Source organism: Choloepus didactylus, chromosome X (assembly GCF_015220235.1).
Source record: "Choloepus didactylus isolate mChoDid1 chromosome X, mChoDid1.pri, whole genome shotgun sequence".
NCBI lineage: Eukaryota > Metazoa > Chordata > Mammalia > Pilosa > Megalonychidae > Choloepus > Choloepus didactylus.
The window spans coordinates 168,139,894-168,167,540 of NC_051334.1; the positions used below are offsets into that span (position 1 = coordinate 168,139,894).

Sequence of the window (27,647 nt, forward strand, 5' to 3'; positions counted from 1 at the left end):
GTAGAGCAGTGTGAATTAACAAAGCCCCATTCAGCCATCATTTCAGCAGACTGGGAGCCTCCCTACACAGCCCAACAGCCCAGAACTGCCTTGGGGGAACGACACTCACCTGTGACATAGCACAGTCATCCCTCAACAGAAGACCCGGGGTGCACGGCCTGGAAGAGGGGCCCACTTGCAAGTCTCAGGAGCCATACGCCAATACCAAGGACTTGTGGGTCAGCGGCAGAGACAAACTGTGCCGGGACTGAACTGAAGGATTAGACAATTGCAGCAACTTTAAAACTCTAGGATCAGCAGGGAGATTTGATTGTTAGAGCCACCCCCCCCCTCCCTGACTGCCCAGAAACACGCCCCATATACAGGGCAGGCAACACCAACTACACACGCAAGCTTGGTACACCAATTGGACCCCACAAGACTCACTCCCCCACTCACCACAAAGGCTAAGCAGGGGAGAACTGGCTTGTGGAGAACAGGTGGCTCGTGGACGCCACCTGCTGGTTAGTTAGAGAAAGTGTACTCCACGAAGCTGTAGATCTGATAAAATAGAGATAAGGACTTCAATTGGTCTACAAATCCTAAAAGAACCCTATCAAGTTCAGCAAATGCCACGAGGCCAAAAACAACAGAAAATTATAAAGCATATGAAAAAACCAGACGATATGGATAACCCAAGCCCAAGCACCCAAATCAAAATACCAGAAGAGACACAGCACCTAGAGCAGCTACTCAAAGAACTAAAGATGAACAATGAGACCATAGTACGGGAGATAAAGGAAATCAAGAAGACCCTAGAAGAGCATAAAGAAGACATTGCAAGACTAAATAAAAAAATGGATGATCTTATGGAAATTAAAGAAACTGTTGACCAAATTAAAAAGATTCTGGACACTCATAGTACAAGACTAGAGGAAGTTGAACAACGAATCAGTGACCTCGAAGATGACAGAATGGAAAATGAAAGCATAAAAGAAAGAATGGGGAAAAAAATTGAAAAAATCGAAATGGACCTCAGGGATATGATAGATAATATGAAACGTCCAAATATAAGACTCATTGGTGTCCCAGAAGGGGAAGAAAAGGGTAAAGGTCTAGGAAGAGTATTCAAAGAAATTGTTGGGGAAAACTTCCCAAATCTTCTAAACAACATAAATACACAAATCATAAATGCTCAGCGAACTCCAAATAGAATAAATCCAAATAAACCCACTCCGAGACATATACTGATCACACTATCAAACACAGAAGAGAAGGAGCAAGTTTTGAAAGCAGCAAGAGAAAAGCAATTCACCACATACAAAGGAAACAGCATAAGACTAAGTAGTGACTACTCAGCAGCCACCATGGAGGTGAGAAGGCAGTGGCACGATATATTTAAAATTCTGAGTGAGAAAAATTTCCAGCCAAGAATACTTTATCCAGCAAAGCTCTCCTTCAAATTTGAGGGAGAGCTTAAATTTTTCACAGACAAACAAATGCTGAGAGAATTTGCGAACAAGAGACCTGCCCTACTGGAGATACTCAAGGGAGCCCTACAGACAGAGAAACAAAGAAAGGACAGAGAGACTTGGAGAAAGGTTCAATACTAAAGAGATTCGATATGGGTACAATAAAGGATGTTAATAGACAGAGGGGAAAAATATGACAAACATAAACCAAAGGATAAGATGGCTGATTCAAGAAATGCCTTCACGGTTATAACGTTGAATGTAAATGGATTAAACTCCCCAATTAAAAGATATAGAATCGCAGAATGGATCAAAAAAAATGAACCATCAATATGTTGCATACAAGAGACTCATCTTAGACACAGGGACACAAAGAAACTGAAAGTGAAAGGATGGAAAAAAATATTTCATGCAAGCTACAGCCAAAAGAAAGCAGGTGTAGCAATATTAATCTCAGATAAAATAGACTTCAAATGCAGGGATGTTTTGAGAGACAAAGAAGGCCACTACGTACTAATAAAAGGGGCAATTCAGCAAGAAGAAATAACAATCGTAAATGTCTATGTACCCAACCAAGGTGCCACAAAATACATGAGAGAAACACTGGCAAAACTAAAGGAAGCAATTGATGTTTCCACAATAATTGTGGGAGACTTCAACACATCACTCTCTCCTATAGATAGATCAACCAGACAGAAGACCAATAAGGAAATTGAAAACCTAAACAATCTGAGAAATGAATTAGATTTAACAGACATATACAGGACATTACATCCCAAATCACCAGGACACACATACTTTTCTAGTGCTCATGGAACTTTCTCCAGAATAGATCATATGCTGGGACATAAAACAAGCCTCAATAAATTTAAAAAGATTGAAATTATTCAAGGCACATTCTCTGACCACAATGGAATACAATTAGAAGTCAATAACTATCAGAGACTTAGAAAATTCACAAATACCTGGAGGTTAAACAACACACTCCTAAACAATCAGTGGGTTAAAGAAGATATAGCAAGAGAAATTGCTAAATATATAGAGACGAATGAAAATGAGAACACAACATACCAAAACCTATGGGATGCAGCAAAAGCAGTGCTAAGGGGGAAATTTATAGCACTAAACGCATATATTAAAAAGGAAGAAAGAGCCAAAATCAAAGAACTAATGGATCAACTGAAGAAGCTAGAAAATGAACAGCAAACCAATCCTAAACCAAGTACAAGAAAAGAAATAACAAGGATTAAAGCAGAAATAAATGACATAGAGAACAAAAAAACAATAGAGAGGATAAATATCACCAAAAGTTGGTTCTTTGAGAAGATCAACAAGATTGACAAGCCCCTAGCTAGACTGACAAAATCAAAAGAGAGAAGACCCATATAAACAAAATAATGAATGAAAAAGGTGACATAACTGCAGATCCTGAAGAAATTAAAAAAATTATAAGAGGATACTATGAACAACTGTATGGCAACAAACTGGATAATGTAGAGGAAATGGACAATTTCCTGGAAACATATGAACAACCTAGACTGACCAGAGAAGAAATAGAAGACCTCAACCAACCCATCACAAGCAAAGAGATCCAATCAGTCATCAAAAATCTTCCCACAAATAAATGCCCAGGGCCAGATGGCTTCACAGGGGAATTCTACCAAACTTTCCAGAAAGAACTGACACCAATCTTACTCAAACTCTTTCAAAACATTGAAGAAAATGGAACACTACCTAACTAATTTTATGAGGCGAACATCAATTTAATACCAAAACCAGGCAAAGATGTTACAAAAAAGGAAAACTACCGGCCAATCTCCCTAATGAATATAGATGCAAAAATCTTCAACAAAATACTTGCAAATCGAATCCAAAGACACATTAAAAAAATCATACACCATGACCAAGTGGGGTTAATTCCAGGCATGCAAGGATGGTTCAACATAAGAAAATCAATCAATGTATTACAACACATTAACTAGTCAAAAGGGAAAAATCAATTGATCATCTCAATAGATGCTGAAAAAGCATTTGACAAAATCCAACATCCCTTTTTGATAAAAACACTTCAAAAGGTAGGAATTGAAGGAAACTTCCTCAACATGATAAAGAGCATATATGAAAAACCCACAGCCAGCATAGTACTCAATGGAGACAGACTGAAAGCCTTCCCTCTAAGATCAGGAACAAGACAAGGATGCCCGCTGTCACCACTGTTATTCAACATTGTGCTGGAAGTGCTAGCCAGGGCAATCCGGCAAGACAAAGAAATAAAAGGCATCCAAATTGGAAAAGAAGAAGTAAAACTGTCATTGTTTGCAGATGATATGATCTTATATCTAGAAAACCCTGAGAAATCGACGATACAGCTACTAGAGCTAATAAACAAATTTAGCAAAGTAGCGGGATACAAGGTTAATGCACATAAGTCAGTAATGTTTCTATATGCTAGAAATGAACAAACTGAAGAGACACTCAAGAAAAAGATACCATTTTCAATAGCAACTAAAAAAATCAAGTACCTAGGAATCAACTTAACCAAAGATGTAAAAGACCTATACAAAGAAAACTACATAACTCTACTAAAAGAAATAGAAGGGGACCTTAAAAGATGGAAAAATATTCCATGTTCATGGATAGGAAGGCTAAATATCATTAAGATGTCAATTCTACCCAAACTCATCTACAGATTCAATGCAATCCCAATCAAAATTCCAACAACCTACTTTGCAGACTTGGAAAAGCTAGTTATCAAATTTATTTGGAAAGGGAAGATGCCTCGAATTGCTAAAGACACTCTAAAAAAGAAAAACGAAGTGGGAGGACTTACACTCCCTGACTTTGAAGCTCATTATAAAGCCACAGTTGTCAAAACAGCATGGTACTGGCACAAAGATAGACATATAGATCAATGGAATCGAATTGAGAATTCGGAGATAGACCCTCAGATCTATGGCTGACTGATCTTTGATAAGGCCCCCAAAGTCACTGAACTGAGTCATAATGGTCTTTTCAACAAATGGGGCTGGGAGAGTTGGATATCCATATCCAAAAGAATGAAAGAGGACCCCTACCTCACCCCCTACACAAAAATTAACTCAAAATGGACCAAAGATCTCAATATAAAAGAAAGTACCATAAAACTCCTAGAAGATAATGTAGGAAAACATCTTCAAGACCTTGTATTAGGCGGCCACTTCCTAGAATTTACACCCAAAGCACAAGCAACAAAAGAGAAAATAGATAAATGGGAACTCCTCAAGCTTCGAAGTTTCTGCACCTCAAAGGAATTTCTCAAAAAGGTAAAGAGGCAGCCAACTCAATGGGAAAAAATTTTTGGAAACCATGTATCTGACAAAAGACTGATATCTTGCATATATAAAGAAATCCTACAACTCAATGACAATAGTACAGTCGGCCCAATTATAAAATGGGCAAAAGATATGAAAAGACAGTTCTCTGAAGAGGAAATACAAATGGCCAAGAAACACATGAAAAAATGTTCAGCTTCACTAGGTATTAGAGATGCAAATTAAGACCACAATGAGATACCATCTAACACCGGTTAGAATGGCTGCCATTAAACAAACAGGAAACTACAAATGCTGGAGGGGATGTGAAGAAATTGGAACTCTTATTCACTGTTGGTGGGACTGTATAATGGTTCAGCCACTCTGGAAGTCAGTCTGGCAGTTCCTTAGAAAACTAGATATAGAGCTACCATTCGATCCAGCGATTGCACTTCTCGGTATATACCCAGAAGATCGGAAAGCAGTGACACGAACAGATATCTGCACGCCAATGTTCATAGCAGCATTATTCACAATTGCCAAAAGATGGAAACAACCCAAATGTCCTTCAACAGATGAGTGGATAAATAAAATGTGGTATATACACACGATGGAATACTACGCGGCAGTAAGAAGGAACGATCTCGTGAAACATATGACAACATGGATGAACCTTGAAGACATAATGCTAAGCGAAATAAGCCAGGCACAAAAAGAGAAATATTATATGCTACCACTAATGTGAACTTTGAAAAATGTAAAACAAATGGCTTATAATGTAGAATGTAGGGGAACTAGCAATACAGAGCAATTAAGGAAGGGGGAACAATAATCCAAGAAGAACAGATAAGCTATTTAACGTTCTGGGGATGCCCAGGAATGACTATGGTCTGTTAATTTCTGATGGATATAGTAGGAGCAAGTTCACAGAAATGTTGCTATATTAGGTAACTTTCTTGGGGTAACGTAGGAACATGTTGGAAGTTAAGCAGTTATCTTAGGTTAGTTGTCTTTTTCTTACTCCCTTGTTATGGTCTCTTTGAAATGTTCTTTTATTGTATGTTTGTTTTCTTTTTAACTTTTTTTTCATACAGTTGATTTAAAAAAGAAGGGAAAGTTAAAAAAAAAAAAAAAAAGATGCAGTGCCCCCTTGAGGAGTCTGTGGAGAATGCAGGGGTATTCGCCTACCCCACCTCCATGGTTGCTAACATGACCACAGACATAGGGGACTGGTGGTTTGATGGGTTGAGCCCTCTACCACAGGTTTTACCCTTGGGAAGATGGTTGCTGTAAAGGAGAGGCTAGGCCTCCCTATGGTTGTGCCTAAGAGCCTCCTCCCGAATGCCTCTTTGTTGCTCAGATGTGGCCCTGTCTCTCTAGCTAAGTCAACTTGAAAGGTGAAATCACTGCCCTCCCCACTACGTGGGATCAGACACCCAGGGGAGTGAATCTCCCTGGCAACGTGGAATATGACTCCCGGGGAGGAATGTCGACCTGGCATCGTGGGACGGAAAACATCTTCTTGACCAAAAGGGGGATGTGAAAGGAAATGAAATAAGCTTCAGTGGCAGAGAGAATCCAAAAGGAGCCGAGAGTTCACTCTGGTGGGCACTCTTACGCACACTTTAGACAACCCTTTTTAGGTTCTAAAGAATTGGGGTAGCTGGTGGTGGATACCTGAAACTATCAAACTACAACCCAGAACCCATGAATCTCGAAGACAGTTGTATAAAAATGTAGCTTATGAGGGGTGACAAGGGGATTGGGAAAGCCATAAGGACCACACTCCACTTTGTCTAGTTTATGGATGGATGAGTAGAAAAATAGGGGAAGGAAACAAACAGACAAAGGTACCCAGTGTTCTTTTTTATTTCAATTGCCCTTTTTCAGTCTAATTATTAATCTTGTTATTCTTGTGTGTGTGCTAATGAAGCTGTCAGGGATTGATTTGGGTGATGAATGTACAACTATGTAATGGTACTGTGAACAATCGAAAGTACGATTTGTTTTGTATGACTGCGTGGTATATGAATATATCTCAATAAAATGAAGATTAAAAAAAAAAAAAAAAAGACATAATGCTGAGCAAAATAAGCCAGGCACAAAAAGAGAGATATTGTATGTTACCACTAATGTGAATTCTGTGAAAAATGTACAATGTTTCATACTGTAGAATGTAGGGGACCTAGAGATACCAATTAGGGGAGGGGGAATGATAATCTAATAAGAACAGATAAACTACGGAGGGTAATCTCAATGTTATGGGAATGCTCAGGAATGATTATGGTTTGTAAACTTTCTTGGATATAGTAAGATCATGTTGGAAGCAATAGAGTTATTTTAGGTTTTTTTTTTCTCTTATTCCTTTGTTTTCTTAGGGGTTGTTAATTTTCTTGGGGTATGGTAGGAACATGTTGGAAGCAATGTAGCTATTTTAGATTATTTGTTTTTCTTACTCCTCTGTTTGGACATGGTTTATTAATTTTCTTGGGGTATGGTAGGAACATATTGGAAGCAAAGTAGTTATTTTAGGTTATTTGTTTTCCTTAATCCATTGCTTTGTTTGAAATGTTGTGGGGTTTTTTTGGTTGATGTTTGCCTGTTTGTTTTTAATTTTTTGATAAACAAAGTTAAAAAATTGAAAAAAAATCAGTAGAAAAATGGGAGTAAAAACTAAATGACAAATAGGGTGGGATGGGGGGATGGTTTGGGTATTCTCTTCACTTTTATTTTTTATTCTTATTCTGATTCTTTCTGATGTAAGGAAAATGTTCATAAATAGACTGTGGTGATGAACGCATAACTATATGATCATACTGTGAACAGCTGATTGTATACTATGGATGACTGTATGGTTTGTGAATATATTTCAATAAAACTGAATTAAAAAAAAAAAAAAACTGAAAAAAAAAAAAAAAAAGGTTCTGCTTTTTTGTTTGAATCGTGTTTCATTTCAGTGGAGCGGGTAAGCCACAAATCAAGAAGGCTTTGGGGATCACTAGACTGACGTATATGTCCAATGTCTAATTTCCAATTCATGGTATTTTGGTTTGTATTTTTTGTCTTTCGCATATCAAACTCTTGGTCTTCTTTCACTTCAACTGTAACTACATCTGGGTTCCTTATAATTTTATTTTCTGCATCATTATAAAAACTCTCCTTATTTTTGTGAAAAATATGTTCAGTGTCAGGTTTATAATCATTTTCATAGTCTAATTTATTATCATTTAAATCAAGTTTAGAAGATGACTGGCAAGTATATTCCTGGGACCCTGAGGATAAATGAGACGGAAAGACATTTTTGAGACTGGGTTCTCTTTGTTCAGAAAATGCCTGGAATACAACAGAGACAAATACTCCAAATGCATCTTTTTCCTCATCATCAAATACATTATTTATCAAATTAGAGGATAGTTCCTTTAAGTTTGCTCCTTTAGAGTTGTCATGGAGTGGCTCTTCCTCGGGACAAGCAGTAATTTTAAATTTTTCACAAATTTCACCAAACTTCGGCTTTAACTCATTTGTGATGAGTTTTAAATTATTTTTCCATTCTACCTTGCCTTGTTTGATCCACAGTTCCTCATACTTTTGCATAAAAGGAAGTCCTGAATCTACAGATATATCCTTTCTATCACATTCCTCATTCATTTCTGGTTCTTGAGACATTTTTTGCAGATGGAAAAGTGGAAGATTACTTTGCTTGGTTTGATTCTCAAATGTCTTTTCTGTTGGGGTGCATATTTTAAAAATAACTTCATCCTTAAGTAATCAAGTATGGACAAAGAAAAATTAGAAAATAATTAAAGTTTAACTCTTAATCTATGTTTAGCTATTCCCAAATAACTGAATTGTAACTAAGAAGTGACAAATAACTTGGCTTAGCCTAAAAGATGAGAAAAAAATGAAGACACAAACCCAATTTTGTCACTGTTTGTTTGGACTAAGCTTAATTCATTATATATTAAATCTACGAGAATTGAATTAGGAGATAATTTTTAATATTACAAAGGTTTCCTCACTTTAAAAACATTTCACCTGATCATGCCTGACATAGAGAGCCCCTATAGTGCAATTAAGGATGTTTTTTTACAGATTAGTAACTGGAGAGTAGGTAAACTTTAAATGATTAAGAACCATGGCCATTAACATCAATCAGGAAGAAAAGCAAATTCCTAAATTTTAATTCAAATTATATACTATGATACCATTATGTACCTAGATAGATTATCTCCTTCTGTCCAGATCTAATACATTCTAATGTCCACTAATAGGGGTGGCTTAAAATTTTTTAATATTTACTGATTGTCTACCCTAAAATAAAATATGTGGAAGACACTAAGGGAAAGAAATTGGAGAGTCATTATCTGTACTCTAACACCAAAAGCCTCACTCTGGAAGGTGTGGTTCTCTTTTTCTTCCAAAGATAAAGTTTTGCTATAAGTTACTAAAGATTCTAGGAATATTTTAAGTTTTATAAGTGGTTAAAATGTTTTAAAATAATAAATTATAATCTATAGATTTTTAAGTCTAGTCCAAATGTAATTTTACTTGGGCTACGCTCGTTATTAAAGCACCAAAACAAAATTATACCAGAAATTTAAACTTTCACATACCTGTGGTTGGTTGTTTTCACTTCCATCAAGCCTCTCTTGTTCTTCCTCTGATTTCATTTTTAAGTCTAGTTCTGCTGACAAATCCATATATTTAGTTAAAATGAACTACTTAGAAAAGTTAAAGATATAATTTTTATAATAAACAAAATAACATTTAACCAATTGAAAATATAAATTAAAGTTAATCTTTAGCTGAATATTCACTTCTTTAAGAAATATTCATAATTATCCAGGAAGATTTCACATAACAGGCTGTATCTTAAAAGATGAACAAAATTTGAAATGGAATAAACTGTATAGGATTTCAGATAAAAGGATATAAACATTTCAGATATACAGGAAATAAGTATACACTGCTAGAGGTGTAAAAGTAATGTAATTTTGGAAGCCATGAATAATGTAGTTGAAGTTTAGCATGTTGTTAAAAAAAGTACTGTCATGAAGTAGAGAATAGTGGACAGTGTCCCTTTATATGTTTCTACTGTATTTTTTCAATTTTGTTTTTGGTTGTTGGGGGGATGAATTTGTGAATGACTCTTTATGATGTTTGCATTTCTTGAGTCTGATGGCATCTAGTGTCTTTTCATATGCATTATTGAACCTTTTGTTGAAGTAATTTTGGATAATTATTTTTATTTTAACTTCTATTCCCAAAGTTCTGAATATAATTCTTTTATGCATTCTCAAGTGTATTCTAAATATTAACCTGAATGAAATTTTTCCTTCTCCTAATTCCCCTTTGTTATTATATGTTGCTTTGGTTAAAGGAAGAATGCAAATGCCTTGCTAAAAGGTATTCTGTTTGGCTATAGGTTGCATGAGGGGAGTAAACACAAAAGGAAATTTTGCCATGAAATGATTTTTCAGTGTCAGAACTATATTATAGAAGTCATACAGAGGTACTTTAGGGTTGAAGACTCTACGCTTCTTTATTACCTTCTTTGCTCTCTTTCTTTTCTGATAGCTGTGATTCACACGGGTCATGGAGAGAATAATCCTCTAATAGAAATACAGTTCCAATACTAAACTTTTCTTTATCTATTAAGGTTATCTGTCCAAATTCTGTGGATGCTGACTGATTTTTGGTGATTGATTGTGATACAAATAGACATTTATCATCAACTTTCAAATCCCCAGATGTTTTGCAATGCTCACTATTGAGGGTCAAACTAGTAGAATCCCAATCTGAAAAATCTGAAAATAAAATTTTCATTTATTAGAATGTAACTAATAGTACAAGTCTGACTAACTTGCACAAATTCTCTCTTCAGAAAAGCAGTCCTATGTTCTCCTCTCTCACATAAACATACTACTTTTTTGTGGCTGACTGTATTTTACATGTATCATACCTGCCGTTCACTTAGATAAATTTTGTTAACTGTCTCTCATTTTTTCCTACATTTTTATTGCTTAGGATTACTTTGATTCACTCAGCAATCTCTATTACATATTTTGTTTTTCCACAAGAGCATTGTTTATTAACAATTACAATTCTTCAGGGATATGAATTCTTTGTTATTAACAACAAAATTTATGTCTAAACACTTTAAATTTAAAAATATATGACAATATTTACATGTGTGTATGTTCTAGAAACATGAGTTTAAAAAATGTTTAATGAATTTACTACGTTAAATTTAAAACTACTTTAATACAATGAAATGGTCTTTCCTGAATGCACCAATATTGTCAGAACTCATTTTCTAAGCCTTGGATATACATGAAAAATTTATATGAGACATGATAGCCTTAAATGACCTAATTGTTTCCATGTAAAAACAGGATAAGTCTAAGCCCATGCAAAATCCAGAGTACAGAGTGTCATGATATAGGAAATGAATGTACAATGAAAATATTTTTCCTTTTTTTTAAACTCAATTGTCAGATTTGAATTTCTAAAGACAAGTGAAAGAAAAAAGAAATGTAGAAGTGAAACTTTAAAGGCCACTTTGTCACCAAAGGCCCCTTTATCATTTGATAACCATGAACACCTCGGTTTAAAACACTGGTTCTAAACTGTGATCTGAGAACCCCTACAATCCCAAGACTGGTTCAAAGGGTCCAAGAGATCAAAACTATTTTTATAATATTAAGATGTTGTTTGCCATTTTCATTCTCATTCTCTTGTAAGTAAGCAGTGGAGTTATCCAGAGGGCATGTGATAATGTCATAGGTCTAATGGTTAATGGAATGTGTGACTGTGTTTGCTTGTATTTACCAGACCCCTCCCCCCAACACACACACAGAGCCCGCTAATCAGAATATCTGATTGGCTTAAGATCATCAGTATAAAGACAATAAAATGAAATAATTAAAATTAAACACAATTGACATGTGAAGCTTTACCCTAGGTAAACACTGGAAAACACTGGAAAAATCTTAGTGTTCCATTATTAACCTCTATGGCTCCCTAAGTATAGGGATTCCAAACAGGGAACTTTAGGATGTCTAAACACAGAAACATCTGAATTAAAGCTTACATTTTAAAAATCTCTTTATCTTATGCTTGTTGGTACATGGGTACCAACAATGACATATCTGCATTATTTATATCAAAACTTTCAATCAAATTTGCAAAAAAGAATTTGGCATAAGAAGATGGTGGGCATTTCCGATATCTTGTACTTTTTTTCCAGAGTTAAATTTGTATTGTAAAATTTACCTGATTTGGATGTTTGTACATCCTTGATTCTCACTGCTTTATTAGGTGCAGAATCTTTCATTTCAACGATAGGCTGCATGGGCTTTGAAACAAGATGATTAATAAATAAAGTATATTTCACAATCTGTAGTTAATAACTGAAGATAAAAATATGAAAGTTGTTACCTTCACATGAGGATATTTCTCAGGAGAATCTAAAAGGCAAAAGGAACATATATAATCAAGGACATGTGACTATGATAAAAGCCAAGCCACAGGTTCATGCAGAGGTAGTATCAAGCCAAATCCTCATGCTTAGCTTTGAAAATGATTACTTTAGTTTATATGTGGATTTTTTGGTTAAGACAACATGACGGAAATAGGAATCTATTATAAATACCAAAGAAAAAAATAGGAATAAAGGTTTAATAAAACATGCAGTTGAGATTTCAAAAGTGAGATTATGTATCAATTGACTAACTTAACTAGAAAAGTATACTTATGTCAGTGTGAACATGCCGACTGATGGGAAGAAAAGTGACCCTTAATCAGAGGAGCAAATCATGACCCTAAGAAGATAAATGTCAAAACTGATGGCAGAATGCAACAGCATATCTTGACTGCAATGCATTAAGGTTATTTATACCATTATGCTACAAGTATTTAATATTTCATGTTCTTTAATTGGCCCTGTAATTTAGAAAGTAAACACTCGTGATGACAGTTGAGTTGCATGCATAATTCATTTCTCATCACAGAAATAAAGTGATCTGAATTAATCACCTTGGATATACACTTGTAGAATAATAGTTAATAAAAATATTCATTTTTTTCCATACCCATGTGGGCTACTGGTATGCCTACATTTCTTGTATCCTCTAGTTTAGCCATCTTAAAGTTTCTTGATCCACTCATGCAAGAAGGTATATAAAACACATCTAAGAAATAATGCATAATAAACTTTCAACATTGAAATATGATTATCAAAAAGGAAAAATAAATTTAATTGCCACAGAAATAGATATTAATAACCTTTCATATGTAAAATCAGTGCAGTGATTTTTTTAGTGAATTTAGTAAATTGTCAGGGAAAATAAAAATCTCATTCAGGGAATGAACTCTATACTTTTTGTTTCCAAAATTAGTTTGGTTTGGTATATCACACTAGTCTTGAAAGGATTTTTATGAAACAGCCATCTTACCAAAGAATTAGCTGCCTTACAAAAAAACAGCCCATGTTTCTCTATTCAAATTAGTCTCATTTGATTAACTAACACCATGCAACACATCTTCAATGCCTGACAGAGAAGGGGAAGAGAACTGAGTAACTGCGGTTTACCCAATTCCAGCACTCCCTCCTGCTTCCAGTGTTCTCCAGAGCAGTAATGATCTAATCTTCAGTTTATAGGGAAATACACTAAAGCCAAGTGAGTTCTCTCAAGTTTCCTCAATAACTGCAAAATTACTTAGCTAACTTCTTTTCCTCCCTCCCCTGATTTCCCTCCTGCTCCTCAAAAGTTATCTCTAGATCTGGGCTCTAAAGTACCGCTCTTCTGCCTTCTTTTTATGAATTATCCTCACCACTTCTTTTCTCTTTGTTTAGCAGTGGTAACTTGCATCTATAATTTCTATTTCTTTATTTCTTTCACACTCCTTACCCTCTCCTATAAACAAAAGCAAAATCACGCCTTTGAACCTTTTATGTCTTAAACTAGGACACACACCATGGCTAGTCTTCTAGATTCTTTAAAAGGGAAGTCTACACCCTTTCTGTTCAAAGTGTAGTCTCAAGACCAGCAGTATTGGCATCACCTGGGAGCTTGTTAGAAAGGCAGACTCTCAGACCTTCTGACTCAGAATCGACATTTTTAACATGGTCTCCAGGTGATTCATGAAAATCTGAGCCACTCAGGTCTATTCTGAGTCTGCTTCCATATTTCTTTATTTTCACTTATACTTTCAGAAATTAAATTCCTCCCTGACACTTCCCCAAAACTGAGACTGGATTAAAAGTCATAAAGTTTCTAATGGACTTTTTATCAGGCTTTAGGGTCCCTGATATCTCCAAAACTGAACCTGCTCTCTTCTTTCAATTCTCTTATTTTGGTCTATGTGATCCATCCTATGAAGTAGCAACACTTTACATGACATAATATTATATACAATTAGAGCTGACCATATTGCTTAAATTCCTCCCAGGTAGATAAAACATAGCTCAGTATGATCAGGAGCCTCCTTCATTAATGCCTTCCAAACAATGGGGAAGAGAGTCAGTGGGAAATTAGCGCTCTACTTCTCAGACAAGCTTGGTGTAGGAATCTCACTTCATATTCTTCCTGCATTTCTAACAGTCTGTTCCTTTTTCTAAAGATTCATTTTATTTGACCACATTCCACTATGCACACCTGATTCTTTGTACTCCCTATACTCTCTGCCTTTCTTATTCATTCTTCTCTTTATGCCATTCCTCTTCCTTATTTCCTGACTGTCCTTAATTTCACTCCTTTGGTAACACTCATAATTTTTAATCTGTTGCTGGCATCTTCTCTAATCACATACAACTTATCTCCATTTTACTTCTCTTTTTCCACACTATGTATTTAATAAGTGACTTCAATTAGAAAACACCAGTGCTCGTGTATCATTCTGTCAAATGAATTTTTATAAAATGCAGTTTTACCTTCTATTTGTCCATTTAATATATTTTTTCCTTTCTGATCTGTGACTTCAGATAAATGAGCAACACACTTCTGTGGAAGACTCTCAGAGATGCTCTGTTAAAATAATGAAATGCACAAAGATTTCCTAATCACTTTCTAAGAAAATGACTGAATTTCCTAGTTTAAAAGCAATTAAACTTAAATATAAGAGCATATATTAAAAATGAAAGCATTTAAATGGAGAACCTCATATATAGTCTCTAGTCCATATCTAACTCTTATCGTCACTTGGCCGTTGATTCTGTAAACTGAGCAAGGAAGACCAGAGCAAACATATTCATATACAAAACACTGATTTATATTCCAACAAGAAACTAACTTCAAAACACCTAACTCTAATTTGCATTTCCCACCAAAAATAAGAAGACATTTTAAAAATAATGTATTTAAAAGAATTGGGGTAGCTGGTGGTGGATACCTGAAACTATCAAACTACAACCCAGAACCCATGAATCTCGAAGACAGTTGTATAAAAATGTAGCTTATGAGGGGTGACAAGGGGATTGGGAAAGCCATAAGGACCACACTCCACTTTGTCTAGTTTATGGATGGATGAGTAGAAAAATAGGGGAAGGAAACAAACAGACAAAGGTACCCAGTGTTCTTTTTTACTTCAATTGCTCTTTTTCACTCTAAGTATTATTCTCGTTATTCTTGTGTGTGTGCTAATGAAGGTGTCAGGGATTGATTTGGGTGATGAATGTACAACTATGTAATGGTACTGTGAACAATCGAAAGTACGATTTGTTTTGTATGACTGCGTGGTATATGAATATATCTCAATAAAATGAAGATTAAAAAAAAATAATGTAATTAAACAACTTCTTTAATAAGTACATTTGTTATAATGCAGCAGTAAAATAAGATGCTTGGCATAAGGAACTTTGGAGTACGTCACACTGAGTATAAACCGAACATCTTAGAAGTTGTTTCATGTAGGTAAACAAGGACGCGGAGGAACCTAATTATTTTCTATGACAAATGAGAGCTAATGCTTCATGGAAAAATTTTTTTGATTTTTATTATAGGGAAAATTATTGAATAAAATGACAAAGTAGTAAGAAAAACTTTTCTTTAGGCTTTGTTTAAGTAATAGGAAACAAAAATGAGATATACCATGCAACTCTTTGCACATTAAGAATTATTTCAAAAAAGTATAGTAAGCTTTAATAACAAGAGAAGAATAAGAACATTTTTAAGCACCTAAAATATGCCAACCACTTATTATGAACATTTTCTTTTCTATATATAATAAGAAAAAGAATGATTATGATAACAGCTATCCCACTTCTTACTTGCTGCTCACTCCAAGATGTTAGATTAAAATGGTGAATAAGATACACAAGACAGTTGTGGTCCACTGTTGTCTCTGTCCAGAATGTTCTTCTCCAACTTTCAAACAACTGGCTCCTTCTCATCCTTCAGTTGGCAGCTTAAAAGTCATGCTCAGACAGATCTTCTCTAACTACCTAACCCCACACACATACTCAGCCCAACTAGAAACTCATCCAATAATCTCTACGCTAACATTCTCAGTTTCCTTCATATGAAGCACTTATAGTGACTTGTTTTTCTGCTTTTAACACTACAACATAAGCCCTCATTTTATATTCGGTGTCTAACTGCCCGGCACATAGTTGGACTTCAACAACAGAAATGTATTCAAGACCAAAATGTCTAAAATCTCATCAAGAAGGCCTCAGGTGCCAAATCACTATATAACTACAGGATATCTCCAGTAGTAGTCTACTGAAACCTAACAAACCCAAAATTATAAATCCACACATCTATTCTAACTTCCCCCTTCTGTGATTGACACTTCTGCCATTTTATTTTACTTCAGGTTTGAAGAAGTGTCAACCAATATTTAGTAAGTCACTAAATAGCATGGTGATCATTTTATCTTACATTTGTATAGCATCCATTATAGTTTTCACAATTGTTACCAAATTACACATATCTGAAAGGTACATATGAGTACCATTTTTATGAATGAGGTAACTGACATTCAAATGGGTTAAGGAATTTTTTCCAAGATCCCAGAGTTAGTAAGTGACAAAACCAGGTAAACTAACATGACTCTGGACTTCAAATACAGTGCTTGTACCTCGATGCAGCAATTGCCTGCATGTAAGAGATCAGGCCCTTCCTACCTCCTTCCACAACAGTCACCTTAGTACAGCTTGCTATTACTTTATTATTACATTACTACAAGCATGGCTGCCATAAATGCATTCTATTTTAACTATCCAAAATAGTTTTTACTTATTAAAACACCACTAAACAAAACTGTCTTTATTGTAACCCACATATTTTTACCATTCCCCATGCTTATCCTTCTCCTGAAATATATCTTGCAAACATACTTGACCATCCAAATATAATAATACTTTCAAGCCCCAGGCATCAACTTTTTTCAAGTTGCAAGTTGTGAAAAACCAGTACAATGGGAGACGGGGCAAGATGGCAGCATAGAGAGGAGTGGAATTTAGTTAGTCCTCTAGAACAACTAATAAACAACCAGGAACAACTAGTACATAATTTGGAATAACTGCTGGGGGACAACCGTGATTGTCTACACATCATACACCAACCTGGATTGGGAGGAATGCCTGAGATCGCAGCATAAAATCTATAACTAAATACTGTGGAACTGTGCTAGGAGCCCCCTACCCCCATGGCAGGCTGAGTGGCAAAACCTCACTGTGGTAGAAACCAGTACTGTCTGAGCAAGCGAATATAGCTCAGCCCAGCTCCAACTGGGGTTTTAATTAACAAACATGAACTGCTGAATACAAGCTACAAACCACTAACATGCAGACAGAGGCTTTTAGTGATGACTGACCTTAAAGAGCCAGAAGACTTCTCTGTCCCGGGAGGGGGAGCCCAGAAAACCAGGTGTTATCTTTGGCTGATGGATAAAACTGGGGGGTTGTGGACTGGCTCTGAAAGGGGGTTTTCCATCCATTTTTCTCTCTCTCAACCTGAGCGGCTCAGTGGAGAATGCCTCAGCCATTTTCTTTTTTTTTTTTTTTTTTAATCATCATTTTATTGAGATATATTCACATACCACGCAGTCATACAAAACAAATTGTACTTTCGATTGTTTACAGTACCATTACATAGTTGTACATTCATCACCTAAATCAATCCCTGACACCTTCATTAGCACACACACAAAAATAACAAAAATAATAATTGGAGTGAAAAAGAGCAATTGAAGTAAAAAAGAACACTGGGTACCTTTGTCTGTTTGTTTCCTTCCCCTACTTTTCTACACATCCATCCATAAACTAGACAAAGTGGTGTTTGGTCCTTATGGCTTTCCCAATCCCATTGTCACCCCTCATAAGCTACATTTTTATACAACTGTCTTCGAGATTCATGGGTTCTGGGTTGTAGTTTGATAGTTTCAGGTATCCACCACCAGCTACCCCAATTCTTTAGAACCTAAAAAGGGTTGTCTAAAGTGTGTATAAGAGTGCCCACCAGAGTGACCTCTCGGCTCCTTTTGGAATCTCTCTGCCACTGAAGCTTATTTCATTTCCTTTCACATCCCCCTTTTGGTCAAGAAGATGTTCTCCGTCCCACGGTGCCAGGTCTACATTCCTCCCTGGGAGTCATATTCCACGTTGCCAGGGAGATTCACTTCCCTGGGTGTCTGATCCCACGTAGGGGGGAGGGCAGTGATTTCACCTTTCAAGTTGGCTTAGCCAGAGAGAGAGGGCCACATCTGAGCAACAAAGAGGTATTCAGGAGGAGACTCTTAGGCACAAATACAGGGAGGCCTAGCCTCTCCTTTGTGGACTGGCTCTGAAAGGGGGTTTTCCATCCATTTTTCTCTCTCTCAACCTGAGCGGCTCAGTGGAGAATGCCTCAGCCATTTTCAGTTCGCAGTGCTCTGACCCAGACAGGGGTGGAAATAGCAGAGTAAAGGAGACAAAGGAGCTATTTAAATGCAGATGATAACTCCCTAGGGGGTGTATCCTCCATAAAAGGAAGGAGGTGAGGCCCAGCTCTACTACTTGCCTTCCCTTCAGAACCAGACACCAGAACCTGGGGGAAAACAGCCAAAACAGAAACTAAGGGGCCGCACCTCCTTACACCAGTTGGAAGCAACAGGCTGACAGGTGCCACCTACTGGGCAGGTTAGGAAAAGCACAGTGGCTAGAGGCCTTGCAGGAAAGGCTGTCAATCTCTAAGACACACCCGCAGGAGACTTGAAACTGAATATAACCCCACTCTGAGCTCTGAACCCGTTCTGGTCTGGGAAAATATGATTGGGGTAACCAAGGAAAACAGATGCCTAGACAACAGAAAACTACAATCTACACTAGGAAAAACAAAGATAACGGCCCAGTCAAAGGAACAAACTTACACCTCAATCAAGATACAGTTGAAACATTGTTTCACTTTAATGAAACAATCTATTAAAGACTTTCAAAGAAATACGCTAAATCAAATAAAAAACCAAATCAATGAGTTCAGGGAAGATACGGCAAAAGAGATGAAGGCTATAAAGAAAACACTGGGTGAACATAAGGTAGAAATTGAAAGTTTGAAAAAACAACTGGCAGAATCTATGGAAATGAAAGACACAACACAAGAGATGAAAATCACAATGGAGAAATACAACAGCAGATCTTAAGAGGCAGAAGAAAACACTCAGGAACTGGAGAACAAGACACCTGAAATGCTACACATTAAGGCACAGATAGGGAAAAGAATGGAAAAATATGAGCAATGTCTCAGGGAATTGAATGACAACATGAAGTACATGAATGTACATGTCATGGGTGTCCCAGAAGGAGAAGAGAAGGGAAAAGGGGCAGAAGCAATAATAGAGGAAATAATCAATGAAAATTTCCCATCTCTTATGAAAGACATAAAATTACAGATCCAAGAAGTGCAGCATACCCCAAACAGTATAGATCTGAATAAATATACGCCAAGACACTTAATAATCAGATTATCAAATGTCAAACACAAAGAGAGAATACAGAAAGCAGCAAGAGAAAAGTGATCCATCACATACAAAGGAAGCTTGATAAGACTGTGTGGATTTCTCAGTAGAAACCATGGAGGTAAGAAGGAAGTGGCGTGATATATTTAAGATACTGAAAGAGAAAAACTGCCAAACAAGAATCCTATATCTGGCAAAACTGTCCTTGAAATATGAGGGAGAGTTTAAAATATTCTCAGACAAACAGACAATGAGAGTTTGTTTACAAGATACTTGCTCTACAGGAAATACCAAAGGGAGCACTACAAATAGTAAAAGACAGGAGTGTGAGGTTTGGAACACAATTTTGGGCAATGGTAGCAATGTAAGTACACCGAACAAAGATGACTCTGAGTATGGTTGTAAAAGGAAGCTTAGGAGCATGTGGGACACCAGAACGAAAGAGGAAAAAGGAAAGATAAAGACTGGGACTGTATAACCAGTGAAACCTAGAGTGCTCAACAATTATGATAAAATGTACAAACATGTTTTTACATGGGGGAGAACAAATGAATGTCAACCTTGCAAGATGTAAAAAATAGGGTGGTATTGGGGAAAAATACAATCAATGCAAACTAGAGACTCTAGTTAACAGAAACATTGTATTATGCTTAATTTAATGTAACAAAGGCAATACAGCAAAGCTAAATGCCTATAAGAGGGGGACATAAGGGAGGGGTACAGGACTCTTGACACTAGTGACGTTGCCTGACTCTTTTATTCTAATTTAGTTTAATTCTATCTTTCCTTTTGTCGCTTTTTAGTTGTCATGTTTTTTTCTTTCTTTTTCTTTTGTCTCTCTATCTTCTTTGACTCTTCCTCCTTCTTTGTGGAAGAAATGGAGATGTCCTTACATAGATAGTGGTGATGGTGGTGAACACAAAAATATGTGACTATACAGGGAACCATCGATTGTTTACTTAGGATGGAATGTATGGTGGGTAAACAAAACTGTCTTAAAAAAGAAAAAACAACAGGTTGATGAAGAAACCTGGGGGGCACTATATTGAGTGAAACAAGTCAGACACATAAGGACAAATATTGCATGATCTCATTGACATGAACTAATTATAATATGTAAATTCATAGACATGGAATATAAGTTACCAGGATATTCAATGAGGCTAAAGAATGGGGAGCGGTTGCTTATTATGAGCAGAATGGTTAACTACTTTGAACTTAAGTATTTGGAAATGGACAGAAGTGACAGTAGCACATTATTGTGAGAATAACTAACAGTGCTGAAGGATGTGTGAAGGCGGTGGAAAGGGGAAGCTTAGAGTCACATATGTCACCAGAAGGAAAGTTGGAGGTTAGAAGATGGGAATGTATAAAACAGTGAATCTTGTAGTGGACAATGTCTGTGATTAACTGTACAAATATTAGAAATCTCTTTCATGAACTAGAATAAATGTATGACATCATAACCAGAAGTTAATAATAGAGGGATACATAGGGAAAAAATATACCTATTGCAAACTATGTACTACAGTTAGTAGTATTTTAACATTGTTTCATCAACAGTAACAAATGTACTATGCCAATACTATAAGTCAATAAATGGGGGGGGGTGATTGGGGGTATGGGAGGATTTGAGTTTTCTTTTTTTGTCTTAATTTCTTTTCTGGAGTAATAAAAATGTTCTAAAAATTGAAAAAAATTAATTGTGGTGATGGATGCACAGCTGTATGATGGTACCTGGGCAACTGATTGTAGACTTTAGATCTTTGGATAATTGTATGGTATGTGAACAATCTCTATAAAATTAAATTTAAAAAAAACACTATAGTGCAAAACTGTTTCTTTGTGAACCTCATTAGGACTTTTACATATGGAATCATACATTTAGCCATATGTTGACCTGGAATCATTCTCTAGGTTTTTTAAATTATTATTTTTATTAGAGAATTTGTAGGTTTACAAAAAAATCTATAGAAAATAGAGAGTTCCCATATACTCCCCCTCACACATACAGTGTTCCCTATCATTAACACTGTGTATTAGTGTGGTACCATTGTTATAACTGATGAAACAATATTATTATAATTACACGATGAACTATAGTCCATCGTTCACATTAGGGTTCACTGTTGGCATTGTAGAATCCTATGGTTTTTTTCTTTTAATTTTTATTCTAGTAACATTTGTGGTATATAAAATTTCCCCTTTTAACCATAGTCAAATGTAACTGAGTGGTGTTAATTACATTAACACTGCTGTGCTACCATCACCACCACCTAGTACCAAAACCTAAACAGAAACTCAGTGCCAATTAATCATTAACTCCCTATTCCTTACCTTTATCCCAGTACTTGGTAACCTGCATTCTAGTTTCTGACTCTATGAATATGATTATTCTAATTATTTCATACCACTGAGATCATTTGTCCTTTTGAAAGACAATCCCACCAGATATAAATTTCTTGGTTGGCAACTGTTTTCTATTAGCACATTTAATATTTCACCCCACTGCCTTCTTGTCTCCATGGATTCTGATGAGAATTCAGCAGTTAATCTTATTGGAGCTCTCTTGTACATAACATGCTGCCTTTCTCTTAGCTTTCACAACTTTCTCCTTGTCCTTGGCATTCAGCATGTTGACTACCATGTGTCTGGACATGATTCTCTTTGACTTTATCCTGTTTTGGGTTCACTGGGCATTATGAACATCTACATTCACATCTTTTTGTTAAATTTGGGAAGTTTTCTACCATTATTTCTTGAGTAGTCCTTCTGCCCTATTTCTTTTTCTTCTCCTTCTGAGACTCCCATAATGTGTATACTGGTATGCTTGATGGTGTCCCACAGGTCTCTTAGGCTCTGTTAACATTTTAAAATTCTTTTTTTCTTTCTGCTCCTCAGCCTGAATCATTTCAACTATCTTTTCTTTAGGTTCACTGATTCTTTCTTCTGCCAGTTCCAATCTGCTGTTGAAACTCTCTAGGGAATTTTTCATTTCAGTTATTGTGGTCATCAACTCCAGTACTTCTATTTTGTTCCTTTTTCAAATTTCTATGTCTTTATTGAGATTCTCATATTGTTCATTTATCATTTCCCTGGTATCCTGTAGTTCTTTCTCTGTGTTTTCCTATTTCTCATTGAGCATATCAAAGATTTTTTTAAATCTTTGTCCAGTATGTCCAAAGTCTTGTGTTCTTCGATGGTTTCTGAATTGTTATCTCATTCCTTAGGATGGATTGTCACTTCCTGTTGGCCTTTGTTTGTCTTGTAATCTTTAGTTGCACACTCTCCATTTTTAAAATTTTTAATTGTTAACTCTGGGATTTAGTCTCTGAGCTGTTTCTTAAGTTTCTATCCAGCCAGTGATATGACAGACTTCCTCGAGTGTTAGGCACTAACAAAACCAACCAACCAATGCAAAGAAAAAAAAAAAAAAAACACCTTTCACAGTTTTTGCAGTTTGGCTCTGCACTGGCTGACACTCTGCTTCAGAATTCAGCTCTCCTATCAAAAAGATGAGCCCAAGGCAAAACTGAAGGATAGGCTCTTTTCTGTCGTTTCTAAGTTTTTGTCTTCCCTATTCATAGCCTTAGGAATTCCCCCATTTATAGGAATCAGAATGTCCCCTCTATTCCCTAGGAAATAGACTCACTCCCCCTCCAGGGTCCTCTATTGTATGTCTTAAAGCCTATAATCCTTTGCCTCAGGACACTTAATTGTTCCTTACCCTGCTTAACTGTTTCCTGCATTGCTTGGTTCTCATACTGCATTAGCTTTCTGAAAGCTGCCTCTCCCATGGGGCACATTCTGGGAGGGAGAGCCAGAAACCAGTGCCCTGGTTCAGTCTTTCAGGCTGTCACACAATAGGTTGGTGCCAGGATACAGGCACCCCAGTAAACACGCAGGGGTTGTTCTGCTTTCTTCAGAACAGGGCCAGGGTCTCACAATGGGAGCACCACCCACCCTGTGCTGGGGGGGGCAGAGGTAGGCCAGCAAGGGCACCACAAACTTCTCCTACCAGTTTTTAGTTGCCCTTTTTTCCATTTGGCACTTGCCCATTTACTGCAACCCTTTAACTGTCTTCTGGACTTTTGAGGAAGATGGCTCTGCCAGAGTTTGCTAGCTGTTCAAAGACTCTGTGGGGAAACGGCACCTTGGAGAGTCTTATGATGCCATCTTGGTCGACTGGAAGTCTCTCTACAAAAACTTAACTTCAGAACCTAAATTGGTTGTTTATGACTTCTAAGATTTGCTTTTTGCTTACATACACTGGCTTCATTAAGTGGATCCTGCAAATTAGTGAATTATACTATGCAGCAGTTTTGTACTTAGTACATAATTACTTGATTAATTATACATTGAAAAAAATAACAAAAGAATTCCCTGTGGGCATGTGCAGAGATGAGAAAGTAAAGTCAAAACATCCTCTTTTACTTTTTAATATCACTCAATGCTTACACTTTAAAAAGTAATAGAATGTACCTCAGAATCCCAAGATGATTCTATATCTTCCTCTTCACCCAATTCTAAAGCTGACATCATATCTATAAAGTGTAGTCACAGACACATTAATGAAAACATTCATTACTGTGAATATTAAATACATGTATGTCTAGCTGCATTCATGAATATTTCAACGAAACAAAAGTCAATGCAGAAAAGAACTTCAGAGGGTCGAAGTAGTTTCAGGAAAAAGTTGGTAGTAGTTTGAATACTTAGAAAGAAAGACAGCAAAAAAAATATTTAAAACAGATGATATCATATTTAGAGCAACATATTTTCAATTAGTTTTTTTATAATCATATTTAAACAAAGAAAAATTTTCATACTTACCACTTCTATCATCTTTGTGTGCTCCAACAACAGAAGTCATATTGCCACTATTCGTTTGTTCTCTTGGAGCACTTTCAGTAATACCAATACCAGCTTCTTTTTCTATAATTGCTAGCTTTGTTGTTCCTTCCTATAATTGAAAAGGAAAAAAAACAACAACTTCAGAAAGCATTACATTCATTTGCTCAGTCACTCATTCAGTTAGTACATCAGCAATATGGCATAAACATTTATTGTGTCTATCAAAATCGTAGGTACTATCCTGGAAGTAGCTATAATAATAAATAAGAGAGAGTTTCTGTCCCATGTTCTAGATGGGGTAGAGATACATAAAAACAAATAAGAGTAGAAAAGTTGTCATTCACTAGTTATGAAACTGAAATGGATAAAGAACAGTAAGGGTACTTAAGAGGGAATGGTCTATTCTTTCTGGGGAGCTCCAAAAATGCTGCAAAGATAGGGCTACATCTTGAAAGACAGAAAGGTACAGAGGAGGGTGTGAAGGGCATTCTAAATGGGATGGCAGGAGCAAAAGGATGTGGCATAAAACAATCTGTTAAAAAAGTGCACAATAGTGTGGTTAAAATGGAACACAGTTATTGGGAATGGGATGGAGGGATAAAACTGGAGAATTAGGGCCAGATCACAGAGGTGTCATGGTAGAATGTGAACTTTCCCCCTTAGGTAATGGGAATCCACTATAAGCTTGTAAGCAGAGGAGTCACACCATCACAAATATATTTTAGGAAGGTCACACTGGCAGCAATGTAAAGACGAAGATAAGGGGAGCAAGACCAGAAAAACTATTTCAAAATTACGGTAAGAAAGTAAATTAGGGTAATGAGAGTAGGGAGAGAAGTGAAAGGACACATGAAAAGCTGGAAAGAAGGTAGAAAATCCTCAACTTGGTGACTGAGTAGATGTCTTGACTGGGAGGGCTGGAGTCCAGAATTTTTCCCACTTACTTGTTTCCAGTAGTGCTGTTTACTAAAATGGGGAAAATGGATGACAGAGTAGATTAGAAAGAGTCAGGAAGGGTCGGTGACAAAGTCTTCAATTCGGGACGTAGCAAATTGGAGATATCCAGGGGACCAAGAAGAAAGATTTGGATACATTTGGAGTAGGCGTAGATGACCTTACTCAGAAGAAGCATATGGGAAAAAAAGATAAATATTTGTAAAATACGCTAAGCTGGGATGATTAAATAATGCAGACCTATACTGAACTCTGAAATCTTGAAAATGTAAACAAGAGAAGGAAATAAAACCACAGAATTCAAGTTTCTAATCATATATTTTAACATCTGGTTCAAAGATAAAAAATAAATATTCTTTTATTAATATATGCAAATATTCATTTCTGACATATGGTAATACACAGTTTTACATTTAATGAAAGGATTTAATTCCAAAACAATTCAAAATATTACAGAAAGGTTCATCTTAAAATATTAATCTTAAAGAGAAAAAGATTCTAGTAGAGGCGGGGCAAGATGGCAGACTGGTGAGCTGTATGTTTTAGTTACTCCTCCAGGAAAGTAGGTAAAAAGCCAGGAACTGCGTGGACTGGACACCACAGAGCAATCTGTCTTTGGGCATACTTCATACAACACTCATGAAACGTGGAACTGCTGAGATCAGCGAAATCTGTAAGTTTTTGCGGCCAGGGGACCCGCGCCCCTCCCTGCCAGGCTCAGTCCCGGGGGAGGAGGGGCTGTCAGCTCCAGGAAGGAGAAGGGAGAATTGCAGTGGCTGCTCTCATCGGAAACTCATTCTACTGATTCAAACTCCAACCATAGATAGACTGAGGCCAGACACCAGAGACTCTGAGAGCAGCCAGCCCAGCAGAGAGGAGACGGGCATAGAAGGAAAACAACACGAGAAGCTCCAAAGTAAAAGCAGAGGATTTTTGGAGTTCTGGTGAACACAGAAAGGGGAAGGGCGGAGATCAGGCCTTGAGGCGCATATGCAAATCCCGAAGCAAGGCTGATCTCTCTGCCCAGGGCACCTTTCCTTAATGGCCCTGGTTGCTTTGTCTATTAGCATTTCAATAACCCATTAGATCTCTGAGGAGGGCCGTTTTTTTTTTTTTTTTTTTTTTTAAATCCTTTTTGCTTTTTCTAAAACAATTACTCTAAGAAGCTCAATACAGAAAGCTTCAAAGAATTGAAATTTGGGCACGTCAAGTCAAGAGCAGAACTAAGAGAGCTCTGAGACAAAAGGCAATAATCCAGTGGCTGAGAAAATTCACTAAACAACACAACTTCCCAAGAAAAGGGGGGTGTCCGCTCACAGGCACCATCCTGGTGGACAGGAAACACTCCTGCCCATCGCCAGCCCCATAGCCCAGAGCTGCCCCAGACAACCCAGTGTGACGGAAGTGCTTCAAATAACAGGCACACACCACAAAACTAGGCGTGGACATTAGCCTTCCCTGCAACCTCAGCTGAATGTCCCAGAGCTGGGAAGGGGGAGCAGTGTGAATTAACAGAGCCCCATTCAGCCATCATTTGAGCAGACTGGGAGCCTCCCAACACAGCCCAGCAGCCCAGAACTGCCCTGGGGGGACGGCACTCACCTGTGACATAGCACAGTCATCCCTCAACAGAGGACCCGGGGTGCACAGCCTGGAAGAGGGGCCCACTTGCAAGTCTCAGGAGCCATACGCCAATACCAAAGACTTGTGGGTCAGTGGCAGAGACAAACTGTGGCAGGACTGAACTGAAGGATTAGACTATTGCAGTAGCTTTAAAACTCTAGGATCATCAGGGAGATTTGATTGTTAGGGCCACCCCCCCTCCCCGACTGCCCAGAAACACGCCCCACATACAGGGCAGGCAACACCAACTACACACGCAAGCTTGGGACACCAATTGGGCCCCACAAGACTCACTCCCCCACTCACCAAAAAGGCTAAGCAGGGGAGATCTGGCTTGTGGAGAACAGGTGGCTCGTGGACGCCACCTGCTGGTTAGTTAGAGAAAGTGTACTCCACGAAGCTGTAGATCTGATAAATTAGAGATAAGGACTTCAACTGGTCTACAAACCCTAAAAGACCCCTATCAAGGACAGCAAATGCCACGAGGCCAAAAACAACAGAAAATTATAAAGCATATGAAAAAACCAGACGATATGGA

At 37.0% G+C, this 27,647-nt stretch overlaps 1 protein-coding gene across 1 annotated transcript in view; it reads right to left on the minus strand.

Moving 5' to 3' along the window:
- Positions 1-27,647, minus strand: part of LOC119522458 (ankyrin repeat domain-containing protein 26-like) — a gene marked incomplete at its 3' end in the record, with an annotated part of 111,934 nt that overhangs the window by 46,052 nt on the left and 38,235 nt on the right. The window contains exons 12-19 of the mRNA XM_037820916.1: positions 25,477-25,498; positions 24,512-24,641; positions 24,161-24,222; positions 14,676-14,769; positions 12,835-12,933; positions 12,182-12,210; positions 12,017-12,098; positions 9,355-9,428 (exon numbers count right to left, since the gene is read on the minus strand). Of these exons, the coding sequence (XP_037676844.1) occupies positions 9,355-9,428; positions 12,017-12,098; positions 12,182-12,210; positions 12,835-12,933; positions 14,676-14,769; positions 24,161-24,222; positions 24,512-24,641; positions 25,477-25,498 (592 nt within the window). The remainder of the gene's footprint in view (positions 1-9,354; positions 9,429-12,016; positions 12,099-12,181; positions 12,211-12,834; positions 12,934-14,675; positions 14,770-24,160; positions 24,223-24,511; positions 24,642-25,476; positions 25,499-27,647) is intronic.